Here is a 13,174-nt window from a genome sequence, read left to right on the forward strand (position 1 = left end):
AGCACTCCTGGATAACAGAAAATGGGCAAAGAGGCGGAGCTGAGGTGAGCAGCAGACAAACGGCCATCCACCTGTCACTCAAAGTGGCCACGCCCTTAATTATGCAGAACTTTGAGGCTTTATATAATGTTATCGAATGAATTATATATACTCAAATAATCACCCCCCCCCCCACCGTTGTCATGAAGGGCGAAATTAACATATATTAACAATAATATATATATATATATATATATATATATATATATATATATATATATATATATATATATATATATATATGTATATTAAAGCATGTTCACCTATGCTATTACACCCAATAATAAAAATAATGATCTTTCAAAAATAGCATCCCTTTAACTCAAACTGCAAATATAAGTGTATTTAAAAAAGATGTAAAAATCTTTGTTACCAGTCTTTATTGCAAAATCTTATTCCTGAGGTATGTACCAAAATAAGCACTTGTATAAAAGTCATACCAGGATCATTCAAAGTGTTATATAATGACATTATTCTGCATCAGTTTTTAGTTTTACATTAAGTAACTTCACAAACACTCGAACTATAAGGACACCTGGTGGATGAAGACTGAAAGCACAGGTGTGTGTGACCACCTGCAGAAACGGCTTGTACAGTCAGTGTGACGAGTCTTTGGTGTTTTTGATCAGCTGATCTGTGTGTTGGTATGAAGCAGCAGAATGTGTCCTGCCAGACCTTCCTGTACGCCGCCAAGAGGAAGCACGTAACGTGTCCCATCGCTGGCTCTCTGAGGGTCCATTTCCTTGAGTTGGCTGTTGCTTTGTGTAAGCAAGTCAAACTTCCACAGCTGGTAACGGAGACTCTTCCCCTGCTTCGCCAGAACAAACACCTCTTCAGTGCCATCCATCGGCCAAGAGACGGACGCCTCGTTCTGAGAGAGATGCAGCCAGGGCAGTGTGACGTCAGCAGGGAAGTGTTTGCTGTCCACACAGCCCTGTCTTAAGCCTAGTAATATACCTGGAAAAAAGACAGAAATTACAACATTGAAGAATTATTCCTTTATATTCAACTTACAGAGTTTTTGTAATTGTCTTGATTATCTAGTCTCACCTGATATGACTGCCCAGTGGGCTCTGTGGCCATTGCGTAGACAGGGTTCATGATTAAAATCCTCATCATATCTGAGCCAGAGCAGTCAGGGACTGAATACAGTCTGTATATGTGATTTATTAAACAGTGTAATGTGTACACAACTCTGAATATGTGACTTTGTGTCATTGTATTTGATTATGTTAGCGCTTACATACAGAGGTGGCAGTTTGGAGGATTCTAAAACTAGTCAACATAATCAGAGATGTGGCAGCTAACAGTAAAATAAAATAAAATAATTTCAGAAAACAGTGAGCAAAACAAAAATAGGTCTAATGATAAATTAATAAATAACAAAGAATATTTTAGAAAAACGTTATACAAAAAAAAACTACCTATTGGTATTTAAAATAAATTTATATCAGAAAACTGTGAGCAAAACAGAAATCTTGCCTAGTGGTAAAATAAATAAAAAATATCATCAGAAAACAGTGAAGAAGTAAAATAAAGAAAAAAACAAAAAAAATACATTAAATTAAATATCAGAAAACAGTGAGCAAAACAAAAACCTTGGCTTAGTAATAAAATAAAATATCAGAAGAATTGAGCAAACCAAAAAATTTGGCCTGGTGGCCAAATTTTCTGAAATCAAATCAGAAAATATAGTAGTAAATAAATAAAAAATATATACAGCAAAACAATAAAACTTGCTTTAGTGGTAAAATAAAATAAAATAATTTCAGAAAGGTGTTCAAACTTCAAACCAAACAATAACCTAGTGGTAAATAAAACCATAAACATTACTTTAGAAAAACAGTGATAAAATAAACTAAAATAATACAAATGACTTCAGAAAACAGTGAGCAAAGACAATCAAGCATATCGGCAGTAAAGATACGGTATAAGAACAGGCTGTCCTCCAGCGAGGTGTTTGAGAATGACAGCGGCGTTTTCTCCCATCATGCCTCCTGATAACCTCTGAACTCTGCACCCGCACACTTCCTCCGCCAGCTTGGCCATGTCACCGGCTAATCCCAAACGGAAACAAATATATTAGCATTATAACAAATTATTTAGAGGTCTTTACAGTTAATGCTTGGCAGAACAACCTGCACAACATTTTTAAAGCCATTTAGTTTTTAGTACCAGAAAACATTTCTCCTTGTTCAGTGTAGCCGTTGTGTTTAGCCGTTTGGACCAGTGTCTCCATGAGCAGCGTCTCTGGAGGCTGCAGAAGATGAGCCGCCATCCATAAGGCCACAAGACCACATCTGAAATCAGATCTCATCTAGCAGAGCAGACACGCAGCCACAAAGGCAACAAACACACTGCTATTTTTATAAATGATGTATAATCATGACATATTCACTGTGTTCTGTGTGTAAAAATGAGCTAAAATGATTCCCAGTGTGTACAGTTATTTCCATTTTATTGAGTGCACTTTTTATTAATGTTTTTAACAATTTGTTTATTTATGCAAACCACTATAAAATGATTACACAATCAAAAAGTTGCTATTTTAAAGGGTTAGTTCTCCCCAAAATAAAAATTCTGTCATTTCTTATTCGCCCTAATGTCTTTCCTAACTTTCTGGGGCTTGAAAGTGGACAGAAAGCTCTCCGATTTCATCAAAAAGATCTTCATTTGTGTTCTGAAGATGAACGAAAGTCTTTTGAATGACTTGATGAGGGTGAGGAATTAATGACCGCATTTTCATTTTTAATTCTTACCCTTTAAGAATGAACCGGTTTTATTTTAAGTTCAAACTATTTCAATAATTTATAATTTAATAAATAAATATGATGTACAATAATATTTGGCATCCGGCCACACTGCTTTCTAAGATATCGACATCATCGACCATCAAAAAAATAGACTAATAGGAATTTTTATGGAAACTTACTGTGGTCCATCTTGAATGAGTGAAGGCACGTACTTATTGAACAGCAACCATTGCAGATCCTTCCTAAAACTTCATTGAGAAATGCTGTGATTAAAGGCATAGTTCACCCAAAAATAAAAATGGGATGTTTATCTGTTTACCACCAGGGCATCCATTATGTATGTGTGTTTGTTTCTTCAGTAGAACACAAATGAAGATTTTTAACTTCAACCGTTGCACTATGCCAGTCATATTAGCCTGACAAGCAGACCCACATCAAGATGTTTGGTCTGGAAACTCACCATTGACAGCTCAATCTGAGGGGCGGATAAACGGTTGTCTTTCAAACGCTCTCTGCACGCGATAGGACAGCGCTACCACCAACCAGAGCAACGAAGGTGAAACAGAGCTTGTTGATAGATTAAACATTCGCCGTATCCGGTCGGCTAAACTCCGAACACATCTTCCCTTCTTAAGAATGACTTTCTTTGTTCTAAAAGCTGAACTCCAAGTCTTCCAGAGTCGCGGTCAAAGCTGATTCGAAAGACCGGCGTTCGCCAGTTTCTGTCTTTACTAGAAGCACATAAAGGCAACTCGGCCGTCGTCATTATGGCCCCGCCCACCGACTCTATACACGATGTGATTGGCCCGGCAAGAGTTAGGCGAATACATCTCAGAAGAGTATTGAGAGTTGCTAGACACTCACAGGCACATTAGATCTGATGCCGCTAGGGTGCGTCTAGATTTCTAGGCTAATAATGCATGTCAATGGGGTGTAATTCTATGAGAGTAAAAAAAACCATGCACAAACAACTTCAAATTAAGCCCTGCGGCTCGTGACACATTGATGTCTTAAGACACAAAACGAAAGGTTTTTGCAAGAAAGTGAACAGTATTTATATACATTTATTTCCTCAAAAACAACACTATGTCCAACAGCCGCAACCGCCAATACTTCCGCTGAGTGAGGTCAAAATACACAATATGGTAGTGATGCTACGTATGTGAGAATTTCTAGTGAAGCTCCATATCAGGGTGTGTATTGGTTTCCTAGAGACACGTGATTGATGGCAAATGATGCCTCACTTTCTGTCCAATCACGCGCGCGTTTCGCTTTGCGTCTCAGAAGGTTCGAACTCCAGATCGAGTCCTAGTTGGCTAAGTCAGTCTGGTTGATGGGTTTGTGATTTATTCTTTTTTGTTGTTGATGGGTTTTTTTTTTGTTGATGGGGGGGGGGGGGGGTAATTTGGTGTTAGGGGATAGAGAGTTGGTGTTTGTATTTAGAGTAATGGAAAAAATAAAATAAAATCCTATCTGGGAATATTTTGAGTTTATAGCTTCCAATGTGTGTATGCTTTAAACAATAAATAAATGGGGGACTACTATCTAAGAGGAGAAATAGACTCGACCCCAACACTGTGAAACAGCTTTTATGTCTTAAAAAATAATTCAAAACTTTATCACTTTTCTGTCATTCACTGTACACAAGCATTATCACTGCCAGGTGTCATAAGCACATTTAATGATCATATCACACAATGTCATTATTCACTATGTGTGTGTGTGGAGACAGTAAGCCTACATTAGATCTTCTTGAATCATATAAGCTCATATTATATTTTATTGCCACACTTTAATTGGTAAATTAATTTATTTAACGGACAACTAAATTCATTTGTGTTCTACTGAAGAAACAAAGACACCTACATACTGGATTCACTGGGGGTAAGCAGATAAACATCACATTTTCATTTTGGGGTGAACTAAGTTATCCCTTTAAATCATGACTGTACATTAAAGTTTTTCTGTGAGTGTGTAACTGTGATCTGTGCTCACCTGCTTTCTCTCTGCCCTATAATAATCCTGGCCTCTTCATGGTCCCCCTCCACAGGGTCCCGTCCCTCAGATAAAGCCTGGTAAAGCTTCTTCTTGCTGGACACTGAGGGAGCCACTGATGGAGGAGGAGGTGGAGGAGGAGGTGCAACATTCTCCACTGACATGCTTCTGCAACAGAAGAGTTAGTAAATGAACACCAAATGACCTCAACATGTCAGAGTATTGTGAGAGTATGATATCACATGCCTACGTTACAATGCTGTTTCCAATAAACCGACATCAAAACAATGTTCCAACGAATGCACGTTGTAATTATATAAGCATTCGCAAAATGACACGAATCCACATCAGCGTCCAAGAAGTTATTTCACTGCCTGCTGTAAGTTAAGCGGGGTAAGTTAACGTTAGTGTTCTTTACATAGGGAATACCACATATGGTCATATACACACTGTCAAAAATACAAAATATCCAGATTGATCGTTTTTTTTAAAATGCCGATGTATCTTCAAATAAACAAATCAAAATGACTACAAAATCAATAAATCAATATTAGAAACTGCATTTTAGATAATATTCAGCGACGTGACACCCGAGCAGAAAACAGCGTAACACGGTCAACGAACCAATCGGTTTATAAGAATGGCTCGCCCGCTCAGAAGTATCCAATCAGAATGTGTGCTGGTAGTCGGATGTGCTCAGTAGACAACCAATTAGCAGGTTCGGTGGGAGACCAGCAGAAATATTTTCCCGAGAAGGCGGGTTTTCAGCCGGAAGTTGTGCGCTGGTTTTTTCGGTGAGGACTTTCATTCAGTGTAGTCGGCGGCTAAAGCTCTTCAAATAACTGTAAGAAATTTGATCGATTTTTTTTATATTAATGTGTATTATTTTGTTAATCTTATTATCGTTTTAACTTATAATATAAAATGTGTTTTTCACTAGTGGAAAACTGAATTCTTTGTTAAATTAGGTGACATGCTAACTTACTAGCTTCCGTTTAAACAACGAGGTGGGCCAGTCATTCATTGTTTTATAGTGTTCTTGTGCCTTAAATTTTATTTATCGTGTATTTCTTGTATCTAAAGGAGTTTTAACGAAATAACTTACAGCATTTGGTCAATAAGCTCTTTTCCCTTAGTTTTTCGTTTTTGTGTGGACGCATGTTGAAGTTTCGTTCCTCTCAGGTGTAATATCTGTTTATCATTCCAGAATCATGGCTGGCCAGGAGATGAGGCTGAACCACACTATTTACATTAACAACTTGAATGAGAAGATCAAAAAAGATGGTATAGTTTTGTTCGTCTTTCTAACTTTTTTGTGGCTTTTATTATGTATTGTTCATGTTGCACCCCTTTCCTCCTGTTTTTTTTTTTTTAGAACTGAAGAAGTCGTTGTATGCTATATTCTCCCAGTTTGGACAAATCCTGGACATCCTTGTTTCTCCAACACTGAAAATGAGGGGTCAGGCCTTCGTGATCTTCAAGGAGATCAACAGTGCGTCCAATGCACTGCGCTCTATGCAAGGCTTCCCTTTTTATGATAAACCCATGGTATGATCTATGTGTAAAACATTATAGTCGTGTGAACAAATTTTTTATTTTATTTTTTCAGGGTTCATTTTTAAAGGGATAGTTAAAATGTCTTATTTACTCACCCTCAAGCCATCACCAGTAGCCATCAAGTCATATACACCAGTATATGACGTTCTTATTTCAGATGAATACAATCCTGGAAAAATATCCTGGCTCTTCCAAGCTTTATAGGGGCAGGCCAAAATATGAAGCCCAACAAAGTGCAGCCATCCATTATAAAAGTTATCCAGACGGACTGCCTTCCGGATTCAACTTGAGCAGAAAGTGTAACTCCTCTCGCAGTTCAAACGCTTGCGTCTGACGTTGCGCCAGTTACGCTTTTTCCATAAGCTGAATATGGAAGGTGGTCCACCAGAAGCTAGATATTTTACTTCACAACATGTTAAATATAGTTTTCTCACTCAAACCTATCGATTCACTTCGGAAGGCCTTTATTAACCCCTTGGAGCTATGTGGATTACTTTTAAACTTTAATTAAAGCACAATCTGTACTAAAACGCTTTTCTAATTCTGTCTGTTCACAGCGTATTCAGTATTCAAAGCAGGACTCTGATATCATTGCGAAAATGAAGGGCACATTTGTGGAGCGAGACCGTAAGAAAGAGAAGAAAAAGCCTAAAGTTCCTGAACCTGGTGCTGGGAAAAAGGGGGCTTCTGGCGCCACACCTGCTATGGCCGGAGTTCCTGCAGCTATGCCTGTTAGTATATTTGGGATCTTTTGTGAACTGGTTTGCTCTGTTGTAGGGCTGGACAATAATTCAATATCAATATATATCGCGATATAATTTTTTTCAATAACAGTGATATGATTTTTAAACACATTTCCGATATTTCGATATGACTGACGTTCAGGGCGCATGCCATCAGAAAGAGCAGAACACGATTGGCTTCTTGCGTGATGACGTACACCACGGACACGCAGCCAGTGCTCAGCAGTAGTAGGCTGATAGATCCAACGCGGCAAGTTTTAGCTACAAAAAGAGTTTCCCTGACCGCAACACAAATGTGACTGAACGAGCTTCCACAAGTAAGGAGAAAGAAATAGTTGATAAGAGAAGAGAGACTACTTTCTTTAGTGGCGTGGAAGTGGTTCGTCTATCTAAAGCACTATTCGCACGGGATTAGTATTATCTAGGGACCTCTGTGATTTAGAAATGACTTCTCCACATCTGAGTTTTGCGTGACGCATTCGCACGGGATAAGCAAAGCCTGTGATTTTACTCGAATTTACTGACTTCTCCCGGATATGATGTCAAGTCTTCGTTATAGATAGCTGTATGAAATCATAAACAGGCATCGATATCGTTTTGATTATTTTACAGTAGCCTAATAAATAAATATAATTTCGTTCAGTCGGCAGGAGTCAGAGTTAATTTATCACGAGGAGAAGCTGACAATATACGGCGGAAGATTCAGTTTCAAAACTAAATGTAAAAGCGCCTATTTAAACAAGATTGTTATTGTACTATACTGTTCTGTTATGTTTTTCATTAAGAACAGTATTGATGTTAATGTTAAACACACCATTCAATCAGATTACTCTCAAATTGATACTCATTCTAAAGTGAAAGTATAATCCGTGTGGGCGCGGCTGCACGAGTGACTGAACCGTGCGCATTATGAATGCAGACTTTATTCTTCGTGAAAGATAGAAATGCTCACAGGAAGAAAAAAAGCTTGCAAAAAGTATATACAATCCGCCTAATCCTGGCCAAATCACAGAGATGTCGATTCGCACGGGACTAATGTTATCACAGGACCTCGGTGTTCTGCAAAATATGGTAGGTAGGCTAATTTGCGGGGGAGTTTTTACTTTACAAATTACAGACATGGCCGATTCGCACGGGATTAAGATCACAGACCTTCTCTGCAATTATTACAAATCATCAGAGGTCCCCAGATAATACGAATCCCGTGCGAATGGGGCTGATATCAAACTTCAGGTTTCAGTGTGCTGCAAAATGTGCCGGAGAGGTGCCGACTGGGGGTGTAACAATCGACATAGCTGCGTCAATCTAATGTCTAACAATACGATGCCAAGCGTTAAAAATAATCCATGTAGACTATTTATGTAAGAGGCAAGTGGCACATTTGTTTTAATACTTTCCACATTTGCACACAATGTTATGTATTAACACCAATGCGTTCATTCTTGTTTAAATTACCTTTCAAAGCTTGTGAAAGACGGTCAGACATGGCTTCACGAAAATCGTATCATTTGCTCGTGTTAAAGCCTTGCAAAAAGAAGCGTGCACTCATCTCAAACAGAGCACAAATAGGCCACTGAATTGAGTCTTCTTTTATTTATTTTGTGTGCATCAGTAGATAAAGGTATAGTTTTGCATAAAAGGAGAATATAGCGCTATGAATCGTTCTTCACTGAAATTTAAAACTTAAAAGAAAATGCTCAATAAACTGCGTCTGCGAAGTGAGAGTCTTATGTTTATTTGATGGTGATTTCACATTTCTTGTTCGTATAAAGGCTAAATACAAATAAAAGGTGAACATTAATTTATTTGTACCGTTTTTATTTCTAAAATATTATATAGTTTTATAGGAGGAGGTTTCATAGACTTGGCAAATTCATTTTTCAGAAGTTTGTAGGTACAGACATCCTTTGTGGCAGTTCTTGGTAGTTTTTCTAAAGCTTTTATATAGTTCATATCGATATCGAAATTATATCGTATCGACCAAAATTAAGAAATATATCGTGATATAAATTTTGGCCATATCGTCCAGCCCTACTCTGTTGTAGCCTATTTTAAGGCTGTTATTGAATTGTGTTTTTGTCATTTACAGGGAATGCCGCCTATGAGCCAAGCTCCTCGCATGATGCCAATGCCTGGTCAGCCTCCCTACATGCCTCCGCCTGGTATGATGCCTCCACCTGGCATGGGACCCGGACAGATGCCGCCAGGTTCCATGCCACCAGGTCAGATGATGCCAGGACAAATGCCTGGGCAGATGCCACAACAGGTATGTGTAAGTGAGGGATCATGTGCAGAGGGGTCTCGCGTCACCCTGAAGGGGTTTGTTGGATGGGCTACAACCGGCTGGATGTACATTATCCCAATTATTACACGGTTACTTGCCACATAAGCAAATAAGACATGAAATATTGCTAGCAAACGGCAAGTTCAAACTAGAAGGACATTTAAGAGATATGTTAGCCAATTATTACAAAGCATTTCAACACATAATTAATTATGATTTGAGTTGAAATGGTTTTAAAATTGTACCTTTTTATCTTATAATCCATTATCATGTACAAAACAATGCTCGCACAATGGCAGCAGCTGCGTTTGTGTGAAACGAGTCCGTGCCTGGATGACATAATAAAAAATAAATAAAAAACTAGGGCTGTCAATCGATTAAAATATTTAATCACATATTGTCATGATTAATCACAATTTAGTCGCACATTTTTATCAGTTCTAAAGGTACCGTAAATTAATGTTTTTAATACTCTAATCAACATGGGTATGGACAAATATGCATGCTTTATGCAAATGTATGTTTATTATTAGTGAAACCGTACTCATAGCGTGAAGACTAGACATGCGTCAAAGGTCACAGATATTTTTTGAAAGAACTAGTTTATGTCTCTTAAGCCTAAGCTTAAAAATTCAGAATAAGCAGTGATTTCTCTAATTTTAAGAATAAAAATAAAGGGAGTTTTTACACTGGCAGTTTAGTTCAGAACAGGGCACAGTTCTTATGAAAAATTGGTATTATGAAATCTGTCATGCGGCCCTGGGTGCGCACTAAAACCACACCACACCTGGATGTGGTCCACATTCCACGAGTAGAAATATAGTGTGGCCCCTTTAAGAGAACTGTGCAGCAATTCACGTGAACAGTGTGAGGAACACGGACTCGGGAGTGCTGCTGTTCAGAAAAGTAACCTGTGTATTCGTTTTAGCCGGTTGTAATGTATTTATTTCGATAAAACACATGTACTGTAAGTGGTGATGGTGTTATGATTTACCTCGGACAGGATTGAGAGTGAGCTTGCAGTGTATTCACGCATCGTGCTCGGACTTAAAAACACACTTTTTCTGCCGGCCTGGAGTCTAATAAAAGTTAAGCAGTAAATATGGTAGCTTATGTGGGCTATAGATTCACTTGTTTTAGAGTACTGTTATTGTTAACCCTTTTCTTTCCCTATTAATGTTTGCTGCTGCATCCATAGACCTTTACGTCTATGGCTGATCTCAATTTTTCCAACTATGGGCACTGATCAAACAGAAAATGCACAGTGCGTTAATCGCGCGTTAATAAAATTAGTGCCATTTAAATTAATTTGCGTTAATTTTGACAGCCCTAAAAAAACATTCCTAGCAAGCGTAAAACGCTGACTTCAGTTAGCCGGATGAGCCTGTTATCAGTTTTTATCGTTGTAATTGGGTAATAAGATACCGCTGGATTGCACGATTGGCCAAGTGTTCCACAGAGCTGTGTAACAAAATGTGAATAAAAACTATATTTGCTTTGTGACTTTATTAATATTAATTGTGTTTGTAGGTGTCAGAAAACCCTCCCAACCACATCCTGTTTCTCACCAATCTCCCAGAGGAGACCAACGAGCTCATGCTGTCCATGCTGTTCAACCAGTGAGTCTTCAACCTGTAGTTTGCAACAAATCCACCTCTCTGTCCAAAACTGTCATTTAAAATCTCCACTTGTTAATTGCAATGTCGCTTTCTTCTCATAGGTTCCCTGGATTCAAAGAAGTCCGTCTGGTCCCTGGTCGTCACGACATCGCCTTTGTGGAGTTTGATAATGAGGTGCAGGCGGGCGCAGCCAGGGAAGCATTGCAAGGCTTTAAGATCACACAGAGCAATGCAATGAAAATCTCCTTCGCAAAGAAGTAACACTCGCATGTATGACTTCTATGGCAAATGGCAGTTAAACACAGGCCTGCGTTTAGAGACCTCGGGGGGCGGTTCAGGGTGTTTAATGGCTGAATAGAGCAACACACACACCATTCAAAGGAAAAAGTCCAGATGTGAATTTACGTTTTTATTTGATGTGACTTACTTAGACTGTGCCAGTTAGCTTTTTACTTCACAATACAAGGTAAGGAGCGAATGGAAAGGTTATTTTATTTCCCCCCTCTTTCTCCTCCATTTCATCCTTTTACTTTTATCCCCTCTTCTGAGATGGTCGGCTTTGGTGAGTTTTGTAAGTATCCAGGTTTTTTTAAAAATCAAATTATGTCTACTGAAGCATTGCACCCAGAGTCTGGTTCCCAGACATTGAACCTGGAGCTTTGTTTTTTATTAAATGCCAGTGTTTTACTTATTCTGCGTGTCCTTTTCATTTTCTTAATGATGTTGTTTAAGCCATAGGCTATTGGGGTCAGGATTTAATAGTCAAGCTGATCAAAAGGGACAGTCAAGATATTTATAATGTTTGAAAATCATGTTCGTAATATCGACTGCATTTTAGAATTCAATGAATCCTGAAAGTTATTTAGCTGCAGAACCGTTTTCAATATTAACAGGAAATGTTTCTTGAGCAGTGACTCGGCATATTAGAATGATCTCTGAAGGATCATGGGACACTGAAGACTGGAGGAATGATGGGAGAAACAAAACATTTTGTAAAAAACAATTTCATTGCAAACTGTACTCAAAACACTGCATGCTGGCGGCATCTGTTGGTCGAAAGTGTGAATACAACACAAATTTAGCCCATCCCCAGACATGTGATGAGAATTTTTGCAAGCCAAATGATATTAGGCAGGGCTTAGAAAATTAGGTAAATAAAATTTGAGTTCACTTATTTAAATTAAAAAATATTGTATATAAGTATACAAAAGTAAATTCTTTTGAAGCAATGTTTTTTTTCTTAAGTGTTTTTCTTGTCTAGCCTCAGACTAAAATGCATGTTTGAGCTTTTTTAACAGAAAGCAGCTTGCACTGATATCTCTTAAAGATGTCAGTTTCATTGTTTTGTCTCTGTTTTTTTTTTTTTTTTTTTTTTTCATAAGTTACTTAAATGTCCTAACTGAACTAAGGCCTAATCTAAGCCGTGTCTGAGACCAGGCCTAGTGGCATGGTGTTTACAGGAAATTGCATAAATGCACCACTCATCATATTCGTAAACAGAAGTCGCTCCGGCTGCTTTGACAGCCGTTGGGCAGGTTACTTTGGAAATGTAATAGATTACAAGTTACCCTATTTAAAAATGTCATTACAGGGCTCTACGCTAACTTTTTTCTTGAGGAGCACTTGTGCTCCTAATTAAAAAAAATTAGGAGCACAGTCAAAAATTTAGGAGCACATTCTAATCCATCAAACACATTCCAATTATAACTTTCCCATTACAGGACGATATTTGTCCTTTAATGTCCAGGGTCATTTTTACCATTATAAGAGCAATGTTTTCTAATCTTATTAAATGTATGCATCATCTGTCAATTTCTTAAATTCAACATAATTCTGACATAATATTATCATTAACTTCTGAGAGTACAGCACACACACACACACACACACACACACACACACACACAAAATGCAAAAGCAGAACTGGACTTCATACAATCAAACACCTATGCATTTAATGCATTAATGCATGGGTTAATGTTGTATGACTGTTTTACATATAAGTTTTTGAATTTAGAAATATGTACAAATTAAACTTTAAAAGTTTAATATTTTAAATAAAAAGTCCATGCTAAGTATAAATATGAAAATAAAACCGCCAGTAGGTGGCGGCAAGTCATTAAGTCCATAGTTCAGTCAATAATTCAAAACAGATTCATTTGAATCGAATCGCTTGGAGCTGCG

The 13,174-nt window shown here is 37.9% G+C and overlaps 2 protein-coding genes across 2 annotated transcripts; one reads left to right on the forward strand and one right to left on the reverse strand.

The window, feature by feature from the left end:
* Window positions 1-404: 404 nt before the first annotated feature.
* actmap (actin maturation protease) lies at window positions 405-5,404 on the reverse strand. The gene is made up of 7 exons (XM_067419860.1): window positions 5,038-5,404; window positions 4,788-4,955; window positions 2,972-3,040; window positions 2,215-2,339; window positions 1,967-2,096; window positions 1,090-1,160; window positions 405-996 (listed from the first exon to the last, which is right to left on the reverse strand). The coding sequence occupies exons 2-7, from the start codon at window positions 4,949-4,951 to the stop codon at window positions 665-667; spliced, it is 891 nt and encodes a 296-aa protein (XP_067275961.1). The 5' UTR covers window positions 4,952-4,955; window positions 5,038-5,404; the 3' UTR covers window positions 405-664.
* Window positions 5,405-5,531: 127 nt separating this feature from the next.
* snrpa (small nuclear ribonucleoprotein polypeptide A) lies at window positions 5,532-11,681 on the forward strand. The gene is made up of 7 exons (XM_067419861.1): window positions 5,532-5,631; window positions 5,995-6,071; window positions 6,163-6,335; window positions 6,902-7,075; window positions 9,177-9,353; window positions 10,902-10,990; window positions 11,092-11,681. The coding sequence occupies exons 2-7, from the start codon at window positions 5,999-6,001 to the stop codon at window positions 11,249-11,251; spliced, it is 846 nt and encodes a 281-aa protein (XP_067275962.1). The 5' UTR covers window positions 5,532-5,631; window positions 5,995-5,998; the 3' UTR covers window positions 11,252-11,681.
* Window positions 11,682-13,174: the final 1,493 nt, after the last annotated feature.

This window comes from Pseudorasbora parva, chromosome 16 (genome assembly GCF_024679245.1).
Source record: "Pseudorasbora parva isolate DD20220531a chromosome 16, ASM2467924v1, whole genome shotgun sequence".
NCBI lineage: Eukaryota > Metazoa > Chordata > Actinopteri > Cypriniformes > Gobionidae > Pseudorasbora > Pseudorasbora parva.